This window comes from Acipenser ruthenus, chromosome 7 (assembly GCF_902713425.1).
Source record: "Acipenser ruthenus chromosome 7, fAciRut3.2 maternal haplotype, whole genome shotgun sequence".
Classification (NCBI taxonomy): domain Eukaryota; kingdom Metazoa; phylum Chordata; class Actinopteri; order Acipenseriformes; family Acipenseridae; genus Acipenser; species Acipenser ruthenus.
In genome coordinates this window covers 20,661,896-20,676,175 of record NC_081195.1, presented here as the reverse complement: position 1 = coordinate 20,676,175, position 14,280 = coordinate 20,661,896, and the positions used below count along the sequence as shown (strand labels likewise).

The 14,280-nt window shown below is 40.3% G+C and overlaps 1 protein-coding gene across 1 annotated transcript in view; it reads left to right on the top strand.

Annotated features, from left to right (window-relative positions):
• Positions 1-14,280, top strand: part of LOC117416080 (V-type proton ATPase subunit B, brain isoform-like) — a 69,152-nt gene that overhangs the window by 33,250 nt on the left and 21,622 nt on the right. Inside the window, exons 7-10 of the mRNA XM_034027123.3 lie at positions 6,062-6,163; positions 8,071-8,168; positions 8,443-8,566; positions 14,027-14,177. Of these exons, the coding sequence (XP_033883014.1) occupies positions 6,062-6,163; positions 8,071-8,168; positions 8,443-8,566; positions 14,027-14,177 (475 nt within the window). The remainder of the gene's footprint in view (positions 1-6,061; positions 6,164-8,070; positions 8,169-8,442; positions 8,567-14,026; positions 14,178-14,280) is intronic.

Genomic DNA, 14,280 nt, shown 5'->3' with positions numbered 1-14,280 from the left:
ATGAACAGCGCATAAGGGTGCCAATTTTTTCACATTATTTGAGCATGGCTTGAATTATGTCAGTTTGGATCTACTGTAAGTTATATAAATGTAATAGCTAGTAGTGCAAAGTCTCAGTGGCTGTAAAAAAAAAATAAAAAAATAAAAATGTAATATTACCAAGAGGGTCCTGTTTTAATATAGATCAATTGATTTGACTCTAATGCATGACATGATGGAGAATATATGTATTAAGCATGACTTACCAATGTTCTGCCTTATAATTTTGAAAACAATATAGCCTCTTCTGCCTTTAAACTGTTAATGGTGTGTGTGTGTGTGTGTGTGTGTGTTTGTGTGTTTTGTGCTATTGAACGGTGCTTGACAAACCAGTCAAGGCTAAGTCCATTGTGTTAAAGTGTTTTCCTCATATTGTTTTCTTCTCAATGACTGGCATTCTGTGGTGTCCCAATCTCTGATCAATGAAATTTGAATACACATTTGTTTGCTAATTTCCAATATAATTTTTTTCTTATTGTGATTCCATGACTGTTTGTTAGTTTGTTTAAAATGAATACTTTGTTTTCAATTTGTAAAGCTCTTTGAGACCATTGTTTGACTATTTATCCGTTGCCCATGAATAACCATTGTGCTTTCTCTTTATACCACATGTAATTGACCATTTACTTATAATGATAGATATAATGAAGTCATTTATTTTTGCTGTTGCTGCGGGGAGCTCAGAATTCAAAGCTAAGCACAGTCATTATTGTGATGTCACTGCTGCATGCTGGCCATTGAAATAGGGCAAATGACACACAGAACACCCACACTTTTTTAGTTGTAAGAAAACTTACGGTGGCTTCTTAGGCCAAGTTCTTCAGACGATTTCAATCTATTGGTACCGAGACCTGTCCAGTTTGGATTAACAATGTGTTGGTATTAGAGAGGCTGTTGTAAATGCTTTGAATGTGTCTCGCAGTTGGGGGATCACGTGACCTGTGAGAGCGATGGAGCTTAGACTTTTTTCTCCTCGTCTCTCCCTGCTTTTTAAGGAGGGCTTAATCCCTTCATACCTTTCTGTTTTCTATACTGTTTGATGTCTGAACTGTCCAAGAATGTCATCTTCGTTGAAAAAGAGACATAGCTCTCACTCTTCTCCTTCTAAAGGGGCAAAAAGTAAACTGGATCTAGACCTGTCCGTCATTAGTGAGACCTGCATGTCACACACACACACCAATGCTTGGAACATGCGTTCTCAGATTGAAAATAGAGTTATTGAGACTGCCGCTGCGATGGCTGCTGGGGAATATGGAAGATAGAAGTCAATGCAGTAACCTTCGCCTCATCGATTTGAAAGAGGGAGCTGAATGCGCAGACACCATCGACTTTTTGACCAGATCACTTCCATTGTTTCCTACCCTGTTTGGGATGGACATTCAGATAATGCGGGCGCACCGTATTTACTCTGACCATGTTAAAACAAGACAGGCCCTGCACACTCATTTTCAATCTTTAAAATACTCAGACTGCCAGCATATCCTTCAAGTAGCCAGGAATGACACCTCTCATTCTGCGGCTAAGGAACTTTAAAATCTTCCCGGATTATAGCAACTTCACAGCTCAGCGCCGCAAGGCCTTCTCTCGATCTATTACTTTTTTGCCCGTTCCCGTGGTCTGCAAGCGTTTCTAATTTATTCCGCGGCCCTTAAGCTCAACCACAACTCTGAGGTACACCTATTCCAGTCCCAGATGACGCCCAAGTCTTCCTGGATTCTCACGACCTCCCGGACCCATCCCAGGCCTTCGGTTTTTCTCCCTCTCCTGCTGGCGAAATGCAACTTGATGCAATGAAGAAGGTCGGCTCTGCTGCATGACGCCTCAACTGATCACTCTCCTGGTCCTTGGATCCTTTCACTTGGTGGAGATCTGCTGATGACATCGGGGAGCACCTGTTGCTGTCGTTTGATTATTATTATTATTATTATTATTATTATTATTATTATTATTAATTTATTTATTAGCAGACGTCCTTATCCAGGGCGACTTACAGTCGTAAACAAAAATACATTTCAAGGATCACAGTACAAGTAATAATACAATTAAGAGCAAGATAAATACAATGACTTTGGTTCTAGCAAGTACAAGTATGACAAAATACGATTCAATAACGGAGCAGATAACAGTGTCAGTGATAGTTACATCAGGATATAATTAAATACAAAATAATACAGATTAAATAACACTTGATAGATTACAGTACTGTAAAGTACAGGATTAAATGCAGTAAAATAGGGGGCAGATAAGAGCAAGTAAAGCGCATTCAAGGATGAGTGATAAAGTGTCCATAGGGAAAAGAGGAGTTCTACAGGTGCTGTCTGAAGAGGTAAGTCTTGAGGAGGTGCCGGAAGGTGGTCAGGGACTGGGCAGTCCTGACATCTGTAGGAAGGTAATTCCACCACTGCGGGGCGAGGGTAGAGAAGGAGCGGGCTTTGGAGGCAAAGGATGTAGAGTCAGTCTTCTAGTGCAGGAGGAGCGGAGAGGTCGAGTGGGGGTGTAGGGAGAGATGAGGGTCTAGAGGTAGCTGGCTGCAGTGTGGTCAAGGCATCTGTAGGCTAGTACAAGAGTCTAGAACTGGATGCAAGCTGTGATCGGGAGCCAGTGGAGTGAGCGGAGCAGTGGGGTTGTGTGGGAGAAGCGAGGCAGAGAGAACACCAGGCGGGCAGCAGAGTTCTGGATGAGCTGGACCGGATGGGTGGTGGATGCAGGGAGGCCAGCCAGGAAGGAGTTGCAGTAGTCTAGGCGGGAGAGTACCATGGCCTGGACCAGGAGCTGGGTGGCGTAGTTGGTGAGGAAGGGTTGGATTCTTCATATGTTGCTCAGGAAGAATTGGCAAGTGCGTGCCAGAGTGGAGATGTGCTGGGAATAAGAGAGGCAGGGGTCCAGGGTGACTCCGAGGTTCTTAGCTGAGGAGGAGGCTGTGTGGTCCAGTGGTTAAAGAAAAGGGCTTGTAACCCGCAGGTCCCCGGTTCAAATCCCGGCTCAGCCACTGACTCATTGTGTGACCCTGAGCAAGTCGCTTAACTTCCTTGTGCTCCATCTTTTGGGTGAGGACGTAGTTGTAAGTGACTATGTAGCTGATGCATAGTTCACACACCCGAGTCTCTGTAAGTCGCCTTGGATAAAGGCGTCTGCTAAATAAACAAATAATAATAATAATAATGAGGAGGAGGTAGAGAGTGTGGTAGATTTCAGAGGAATGGAGATAGAGAGATCAGAGAAGTGGGATGAGGAGGTGTGGAGGTTGTTCCACGGCAGATTACCTGGTAAGTGCGGTTGGAGAGGCAGGAGGAGAACCAGGCCCGAGCAGTGTCAGAGATTCCCAGGTCAGCGAGAGAGGATAGTAGAATAGAGTAATCGACAGTGTCAAAGGCAGCAGAGAGGTCGAGGAGAATTAGGACAGAGGAGAGAGAGGCAGCTCGGGCAGAGCTTAGTGAGTTGGTGACAGACAGGAGGGCGGTTTCAGTGGAGTGAGCAGAGCGGAAGCCAGATTGGAGAGGGTCGAGCAGGGAGTGGTTGGACAGGAAAGAAGAGAGCTGGCGGTGTACAGCCCGCTCGAGGGTTTTGGAGAGGAAAGGTAGGAGGGAGGGAGGCAGGTCGGGAGGTGAGGGGACAGAGGGAGGAGAAGAGGGTGGAGGTAGCAGAGTCTACAGAGAGTTGTGAGAAGGAGTCGATAGGAGGGAGGTGAGAGAGAGCAGTGGAGGAAAGGACAGAGGGGGAGAGAGAGCGGAGCTTACGGCGAGAGGTGACAGTGGGGGTAGGAGGAGCAGGGAGAGGCAGAGAAAGAGATGAGTACCTAATTTCTGGAGGGAGGTGGGGTCGAGGGTAGGTTTTTTGAGGAGGGGAGTGATAGAGGCTTGTTTGAAGGCAGAGGGAAAGAGACCAGAAAGGAGAGAGGTGTTGAAGGGAGGAGATGAAGGGAAGTAGAGCAGGAGCAGCAGCTTGAAAGAGGTGAGTGGGGAGGGGGTCCAGGGCACACGTGGTGGGTTTGTGACCCTGGAGCAGGGAGGAGAGGTCAGAGTCTGAGAGGGGAGAGGAGGGTGAGTTGGTAGGGGATGCACTGGGTGTAGGGGTTGGAGCAGGAGGGGGTGCGGGGGAGGGAGAGGTGTTGCTAATTTTTACTTTTTATAGCCTGGGTTGTTTGTTTTAGTAGGGGTGGGGGGACAGGGCTCTTGCTTGCCCTGTCTACTAGAGTCACGGATAGATACTTTTTAGATTGGGTCTAAACACAGGTGATACTGTAAGTGAATTAAGTTTGATGGTTTCACCCTAACTTACTGGGGGGGGGGGGGCTCACTTGCGTTCACCTTAAAAGTAAAATGTTGCTGCTGTTAAATGGAACAAATAAAATATAAGCTACTCCTGCCTACATTTCTTGAAACAATCTTGATTTATCCATAACTATTAAACACTTTGATAGTGCTGCATTTAGAAATACTAAAATAAACACAAATTTGACATTTATTGTATTTCAGTCTATTTTAGTATTTCTGAAATCTTGTCTACTGATTTAATCTTTTGATTTATTGCTTTGATTATTCTGATAATTAACATTGACAACTCCTTGGCAAATTTTTTTTTTCACCCAAAACATTAGGCATTATTCTTGGTGTTTTGAACCTGCTTTACTATTCAAATTCAAACACAATCCAATACGATTTCAGTGTAACTAAAATAATAATTCTGTAGCTAAATGCATTAACGGACCAAAATTGTTCGATAAAACTAAATTCATTGATGACTGCAAAATGTAATCAAATGATGTGAATAATCAAGGCAGCTTGTATTGTTGACTGTAGGACGTCTCCCGGAAACTGAAGAGACCACCCATGACCTCTTTGACCCGATAGTAGTTTGTTTATTTATTTATTTATTTATTTATTTATTTATTGCATTTATATAATGCTTTTTTATACAAAAATATCACTGTACAGTACATAGTAGAAAAAAAGAACAAACCACAATACTTTTGTGGTTGCATGTTACACATAGAACTGCCACAGTCGGACCATTTAAATAACAGTATACTCATACTAATATAAAAGCAGCAATTTTAAAGTTACATTAAAACTCACTAAGATAAGAGCCATTTTATAGAAGTGTGTTTTTAGTCTTTAGTCAAAGACGACCCCCAAACTCTTAATTTCTAGTTTAAGTTTTGATGAGAGACTGCAAGGGTCGAGCTCATGTAATCCCACATTTCCTTATAGTTGGTTCTGTGATCCCACAAGCATAACCTCTGTGTTGTCTGAATTCAACATTAGAAAATTCTGTGACATCCCGTAGTTGATGTCTGTAAGGCAAGTAGCTAATAACACCCAGGCAGAAGAAATTCCTGGATTTAGAGACAAATATAGCTGGGTATCATCAACATAGCAATGGACGTTCACTTTATGTCTGCGGATAATGTCACCAAACATGGAGCCCTGTGGAACACCACAGACGACTTCCAATTTTACCTCTCCAATGGAGAAAGATAAGATTTGAAGGAGAGTGGTAATAATTTGAGTCTGTTCAGATGGTTCTCCTTATGTCCTGCCTCTCACCCCAGGAGCTAATTTAAGGCATGATTAGGATTAGGGAGGTAAAATAACATTATAATTTACCAAGTTGACTGTATCATTTAAAGAGGGTGCCATTTACGAGGTCAGGATTTTGGTTTTGGTTTGTATGTCTTTCTGCAGTGAAGATGAGACTGACTGTCTGGAAATTACTGGGGTATTTGAAAGGTTCTCTCCAGTTTAATGCAGTATCCCAAGTTCACGTTTAAAGATGATTTCCTGGGGCACTTTTTACTGCATTGTTCTGTCGGTATACCATTTTGTACACTTCATTTGAAACAGTAATGCTCCATTCTTTAAAGGTAGATTCAGGTGCAAGCAAACCGGCTTCCTTATTTATAATGGGTCAAGTTTGGCTTTCCTGTACAAATAAACATATTTTGCTTTTTAAAACCCATGTTCTTTCAATGCTATTGATACTCTAATAATGCTTATCTGTGTGTTTTGTTGTGTTTTGACAGATTGCTGCCCAGATTTGCCGCCAAGCCGGCTTGGTTAAAAAGTCTAAAGATGTCATGGATTACAGTGCTGATAACTTTGCCATTGTGTTCGCTGCTATGGGTGTAAGTAAAGGAAGAGAATTAAGGGTTTGTGTAGATTGCTAAAGCATTGAATGTATATGTTTATCAACTAATTTGGTTGAGGTAACTTTAAAGCATCACTGGGACAGATAGTGGTTAATTTTAATGATCTAAACAGTGGTGAATACAAATACCACCGCTTTAACTATTTTAAACCAGCTTTTCCCATTTTTTAAATTAGTTTTTATTTTTTATTGAAATATGTTAAAAACCATGATTGAATTTTTGCAAAATGTAACTGTAGCAGGGCGGCAGTAAGCCCTGCTGCTTTAAATGTATTTATTTATTTTTTGAATGGGGTTTCCCCCTCCGCCCCTGTGCAGATTATTGTTTTGTATTTGTTTTGTTTTATGATTTATTATTCTATTTACAGCGTAGCCGTGTGTTTTATTTTATTTAGTAGCGTGGATGGGAAGCCCCATCCACAGCAGTTGAGTTAATAAACTTGTGCAGATTGTGGCCGAGGGCTAATAGATTAATTACCAGCTAGTTAAACCCCTCGGCCACGATATAAAAGCCTTCAGCTCGCTGCACTCGGGGTGGGTGTAGAGAGCGAGCAGAGAGAAAAACCGAAACTTAAAAAGAAAACATACAGGAACAGTGAAGGCTATTGCCCAGCCTGACCTGTGTGGATTTTGTGTTCGTGATTTGTTTTATTTAAAATATTTAATTTCGCTCTGTGAGCAAGTCTTTTTTGTTTAAAACCTTTTTATTTATTTTTGCTTAATAAAAACGGCATCGCCGCATCTTTCATTTACTTTGGTCTGCAGTATTTGGTGTCAGTTTTTAGTTCCTGCTTCTGCTGTGACGTCACCGCCCAGCCACCCTGCCACAGTAACTTTTTCCTAAATTCCTACAAAAAAGAGAAAAAAATCTATCCACCTGTACCTCACTAGGATAAGACTTATTTTTAAATGGATAACTGCCCAAGTGTTATAAAAAAAATCCAGCTGTGGCTTCTACTGGTGGGTTTTAGCTTGAAAATCAATCTCTTAGTGATGGTAAAGTAATTGTAGCAAACAAAATAATTTCATAAATCTTGCCCAGTTTGCATTAGCTACATAGATCTCAAATAGGGTGTTTTTAAAGAAATAGCATGCATGTGTTTTTTTGATTTTTTTTTTTTTTTTTTTTTCATTTTAAAGCTTGAGATCTGGTACTACACTAGGTTAAAGAATATTTACAGTTTGCTTGCCTTCCCTTTCAGGAAGTGTGTTGCTGCTTTACTTTCTTGGTCATTTCACCACAGCAGTGTCTTCTGGGTGAAAGCACGTTACTGGTTGAAGGGATATCGGTCAATAGGAGAACCAGCTGATTGGTTATTGACATGAAGAAGACAGTGAACCATTTCACCCTCAAGGGGTCTAAGTGCAAGTCTAAAAGCATAACTTGCAAACATAGATTTATTTAAGCAAGCGTTGTATTAATATTATATTTTAAAAAGAAAATACATATTTAATTCAAAGCTGCACATTTGAGATATTTTATAATGAATGGATGTGCATAGCAGAGACAATGTATGGAACTACAATGTTAGCTACAATTACTTTAATAAAAGGTACAGTAAATCACGAGGTGGAAAAACAGCACTTGGGTATTAATAATAGGAGGCAAAGGGTGGCTGTATTTATTCTGTGTTTAGATCATTATTGCAGACCCTAGATCTGTTTACAGTATTGGTACATATTTATTTACATTCGATCATTGCTTAAATTTTATATAAATGTAATTTTAAATAATGAGAAACTCATTGTTGTGACAGGATAAATGGGCTACACCTGGATGAAAAGAACATGGTCTGAAAACCACAGAATAGTGTGTGTTTTTTTAATGAAAGGAATATTTCCTGTAAAGCATTGTTTATGACCTTGAATTTGCTTGTGCTTCAGGTTAATATGGAAACCGCTCGCTTCTTTAAATCCGATTTTGAGGAAAATGGCTCCATGGACAATGTGTGCTTGTTCTTAAATCTTGCAAATGACCCCACGTAAGTAACTTTTTAAAATGTATTTATAATTTTTTTTTTTTCCAAACAGCTATTCAGATGCTTACAGTACAACTCAGTGTAGAAACGGGCCAATTCAATTTGGTCTAGCATTGTGCTTGAATGTAATACCAAGAAATCAAAACGTCGTGAAGGTCATAGGTAGCTGTCAAACTCTCAATAAAATTTAAGTTTATTTTTATTATTTCAAGTTTTGTTGCAAAATTGTTCAATCTGTGTCATTAGTTACTTCTAATCAAGATCTTCCTTTTGACAGCATTGAGCGTATTATTACCCCTCGCCTTGCGCTGACTACAGCGGAGTATCTGGCTTACCAATGCGAGAAACACGTCCTGGTTATTCTCACAGACATGAGCTCCTATGCTGAGGCTTTAAGAGAGGTAAATGTATACTTTGCCGTTTTACATTAGGGATGTGCAAATACGCCCTTTAACGTGTTTTTATCAGAAACCTGTTAATGTGATCATATTAGGAAAATATGCCTTCAATCCCCTATACAGCAGAGTACCAATCAATGGCAATGAATGTCCGCATTGAGTGATTTAACCCTTTGTGGTCCATTTATTCAGCGTGTCTCAGGCGCATCAGGTCCAATTAATTTTCACACGCGCAGTTTATTTTTAGACTAGCTGTTTAAGTATTTTTTTTAACTGTAAAACAGGTTTAAAAGGCACTGCATATCAACAGGACACTCAGTACTGCATCTCCAGCCCCGCCCCACCCCTTGTTCGCTGTATTTTTTCACATACCTCTTCATAGTCGTGCATTATTATTATTATTATTATTATTATTATTATTATTATTATTATTATTATTATTATTATTATTATTATTATTATTTATTTCTTAGCAGACGCCCTTATCCAGGGCGACTTACAGTCGTGAACAAAAATACATTTCAAGCATACCGATAAATCATCTCCTGATCACTCGTTTTATCACCAAACTCCTCAATAATGCAATCCAAGTCATTATTTTATTACAATAACATCTCAAAAAGGTCTGCAAATGTCTGTGATATTCTTTGAATGCTGGATGCAGAAGTAGCTATCTTGTTTGTTTATGTCCACCTTATCTCTGTGGTGCCAGGGCTATGTGTGTTGCTGAGATCCACGCCAGTATTTTTTTTTTTTTTGGCTCCCATCGGTCTCAGTCGGCCATTGAATGGTTTTCTTGGCTTTTTCCGGAGGAAAAAAAATGACTAGAGACCCGTGTTTCACGTCTTTTTTGATGATGTTGACATCGGACCAGAAAGTAAAAATTGTAATGTCGGACCTGGTCTGACATAGGACCGCAAAGTGTTCAAAGTCTGTTGGAAGCTAACTCTCTCTTCACCTGGGGCACTGATGTTTTTACTGCCATACTTCCTTAACAAGACTGTAAACTGACGAAACTAGAAAATGCCACTAATTTGTTGCGCACACATGACCTTTCCTAAGAGCTGATCGCACTGACTGAATTATCTGCTGGTGTGTATACTAGGAGATGTATTTCTTTGTCATGTTTATCCAGAGGTTACATCCTTCCCAGAACTACAATCCCACAATTTACTGCAGAGATTACACATTTTAAAGTGAAATCAAAATGATTTTATACCAAATGGTTAAAATAAAGGTAAGACAAATAACCACAGATGGTGTGTGTAGGTTAAGTTAGATCACGACAGGTTCTGTATTCACACTGTCAGATAGTTATTGATTGGTAATCAATGTTGGTAAACGAAGGAACACTGTGTTGTGTAATTAACACGTCTTAAGTGGGGTTATTCCATTTAACACCTAACTTAAAACATGATAAAGGCAATTTCTTAAAAAATCTGAATATTTTCATATAGATAGGGTTTTTGGTTAAAACTAAACAATCCTACAACATTTTCGAACCCTGTTTTATGCCACATTGAAAGCTGACTGACTTGAAAGCAATTTGAAATCAGTAGCAGATAAAAAAAATATTAAGGCTTTGAATATATTATACTCTCTGGGAAATATTTGATGTTGGCAAATGAAATAATAAATAGCAATTCAACAAAAACATTTCAGTAAGTTGTCACTGTAATAGTTACTTTTTTCGACATGTAACAAAATGTGATAGCAGGTTACATTTAATGTAAAAAAAACAAAAAAACAATTACTTTTAGTTACGAAAAAAAAAAGAACTGTGGCCAATGCATAACATGGAAATCAGGAAGTGATCTTTGGCTTCTGTGTAATGTTCAGATGCAGCTTGGATTGTAGACTGCAGATGGAACCAGCTGCAGCCCAGTTTGCTATTGGAGGAATGGGGTGTTTACAGGTTTTGTGGTGCAGATGACTTAAATGAGCCTGAAATGTTCTTTTTTTATATTCCTTTCACAAAAATGCCCACTGAAATAAAAAGCATTGACAAGTAAAGACATTGGTATTGTCCAATATCTTTAAAAAAGTGAGGTTTTAAAATGGCACTCATCTTGCTCGGCTCGCTGATGTGCAGCCATCTCCAGCTTCTTTAGTCGCGACTCGTTTTTCATTCTATTCTGGGATTGAAAACCATTCAGTTAGCTGTGTAGTGAATTAGGTATACAATTTATTTAAATAGAAATTAGTCTCTAGTCACCCTGTTTATGAATGTCACTGTAAGAAATGAGACACACCATATTTAAGTTCTGGACCATGTAGAACTTGGATTCCCTTGTACCACAGCCGACATTCACATGACATGTCAGAAATATAAAACAATAGTTTATTTAAGAATAAACAGGGGTGCACAACTAATCTAATATTACAGAAAGGAAAAGCTATTGGTTAGAAATATGCATGAATAGTGTACAGTTCATTGATTGCATAGTCAAACAATTACAATGATCATAACATCATTAGCATAAATGGTTAATATACTAATATTAAATATGGCTTATCACACAAAGCGTCTACTTTGCATTAGTATTTAATACCCGTTTCTCATTGTAATCGATCATGTCGATATGCGCAAGAATTAATTGAACTTCCCATTCAGAACAGAATCTAACATTCCAGTACCTAATGTAGAAAATGTAGAAAATTAGTTTTACTGTGTTAATTTAGTTTAGACGTGATGTACCAAACTAATAATATGTTGATTATATATTCAAATTAACTCAGAAATGGGGCAATTCTCTGCACTTACGAGGTAACTCCTTTGAGTTGCACATTTCAACAAACCAAATACATTTCTTGCACGATGATCACAAGCAACAAGACTGAGGTCCGGCGTGAGGACTGCCATAAAACTTAGAGACTTATCAGACAAACCAGTCTAGGTCTGCTGTACACCTAAAACCACAGTATCCAAAAGAAACTGTGCCCTGCTACCTGCGTAGTTAAAAGATTCAGCGAAGAGGACAGAGCGGACGGGTGATGTTGTGGACTGAAGACTTTGTTGCAGCTGTTTGTTGATTCTATCGAGAATTGAAAGCTTGTTGCCAAGTTTGATCCAACGTGGGATTTAAGACGTCGTTGCTGAGAGGAGAGTTTTTATACTGGACACTTCAGCAGTTTCCAAAACAAACAGCAGACCAAAAGTCGAAGCTTCAAGGAACTATTGAGTATAATTACAGTTGCATTTTCCTTTCATGGAACTAAATTAATTAATTGTAACACATTAATTTAGTTTGCACACTTTGCGTGTGAAATTACTTTTAGTGAAGCTTGATGAAGTAACTTTAAGTAATCTACCTCATATTGTTGTATGACGAATTTCTTTAAAAGTAAACTTGCCATATACTTAATCTAGATACCATTAATAAGCTTAATGTGATATATTCTAAGATTGTTTGCATTATCTCAGATTTACTCTGTGCTTGGATGTGTGTGTGTGTGAGCGAGCGACTAGCTACATCACAGCTTGCTCGCGCTGCAGCTTGTGTGTGAGGAGACAGGCGGTGTCATATTTCAGTTGCCTGCTAGTCAAGTTAATGCAGTGAGTTTGAATTGTATTTTGTGCTTAGAGACTAAGATTTACTTTCTGACTCCTGATTTCTGTTTATTATTTGTGTACTATGTTTCAATATTTTCTGTTGCAATGCGTTGCAATTGGAAATATGTAGTTCGTAGAAGTGTTCTTGTTGCAATTCTTCTGTATGGCTAGTACATGACCTTAGGCCCAGCTGCTGGCTATGCTTCCGTCTGTTTCGTGGAGCGATGTGGAAACCAAGACACGCTTTCAGATCAAGCAGTGTCCCGTTTACTGTTTCAGTCTCTCGTAGAGCAAAGAGCTAAGGCTCTCTTCAAAAGATGATTTTAGCCATTCTTCAGAACATTGGTTCTTCCTTGCCTTCTGTGAATTAGAGCAATTATGCTCCTATGACTTCAGTAACTTTTCTTCAGAACAGTTCAGCTTCCATTTCTCCCTCAGCACTCCTTCTGATTGTCAAAGTTCAGACTTGTTCCTTGTGTGGAGAGTGCTCTCTCTTGCCTGGAGCGCTGTTCCTTCTGTGGGGCACACTTCTAGTGCAGAGAGCTCATGGACAGCACGTATGGGAAGCTCTCAGTGTGGGGAGCTCATGGGCAGCACATATGGGAAGCTGTCAATGTGGGGAGCTCATGGGCAGCACGTATGGGAAGCTCTCAGTGTGGGGAGCTCATGGGCAGCACGTATGGGAAGCTCTCAATGTGGGGAGCTCATGGGCAGCACGTATGGGAAGCTCTCAGTGTGGGGAGCTCATGGGCAGCACGTATGGGAAGCTCTCAATGTGGGGAGCTCATGGACAGCACGTATAGGAAGCTCTCAGTGTGGGGAGCTCTCAGTGTGGGGAGCTCATGGGCAGCACGTATGGGAAGCTCTCGGTGTGGGGAGCTCATGGGCAGCACGTATGGGAAGCTCTGAGTGTGGGGAGCTCATGGGCAGCACGTATGGGAAGCTCTGAATGTGGGGAGCTCATGGACAGCACGTATGGGAAGCTCTCAGTGTGGGGAGCTCATGGGCAGCACGTATGGGAAGCTCTCAGTGTGGGGAGCTCATGGGCAGCACGATGGAAGCTCTCAGTGTGGGGAGCTCATGGGCAGCACGTATGGGAAGCTCTCGGTGTGGGGAGCTCATGGACAGCACGTATGGGAAGCTCTCAGTGTGGGGAGCTCATGGGCAGCACGATGGAAGCTCTCAGTGTGGGGAGCTCTCAGTGTGGGGAGCTCATGGTTATAGTAATAAAATAATGACTTGGATCGCATTATTGAGGAGTTTGTTGATAAAACGAGTGATCAGGAGATGATTTATCAGTATGTAGAGGTATGTAAAAAATACAGTGAACAAGGGGTGGGTCGAGGCTGGAGATGCAGTACTGAGTGTCCTGTTGATATGCAGTGCCTTTTAAACCTGTTTTACTGTGAAAAAAAAATACTTTTAAACAGCGCGTCTAAAATAAACTGCGCGTGTGAAAATAAATTGTACCTGACGTCCCTGAGACGCGCTGAATAAATGGACCGCTAAGGGTTAACTTGCTTGTGAGTAAAACCTGCATTAACTCTCAATACTGGGGACCTACATTTATGTCCAGGTTAACTCTGTTTACTTAAGACTTCAGACCACTCTAGAAGTAGAAGCTGCTGTACTGTAGTAGTGTTTTGCGTTACCACTACAAATGAGGACTGGCCCTCAAATGTTCAGATTCTGGCTCAAGTGAACAAAATTTGTGAGTCTTCACTTTGCTTGGAAACAAGAAAAAAAAAACAAAAAAAAAACAAGGTATTCTGGGATATCAAGATTTAAGCAAGAGGTTTGGGTGGGGTATAATTAGTAATGAGTAATGAGTAAATACCCCACCCTGGTAATTAACCCCAGAAAAACAGGATTGGCTTTTGAATCTTTTTCTTTTTTTTTTTTTTTTTAAGGTTTCGGCAGCTCGTGAGGAGGTGCCTGGTCGCAGAGGGTTCCCTGGGTACATGTACACTGACTTGGCCACGATCTACGAGAGAGCCGGGAGAGTAGAGGGCAGAAATGGTTCAATTACACAGATCCCCATCCTTACCATGCCTAATGATGGTGAGTCGACTTATGTGTGTGGTTGTGGATCAGTTGTTTTGGTGATGAATTTGCTAATCAAATTTAAAAACCATATCAATCAAATTAAAAAATATATATATTT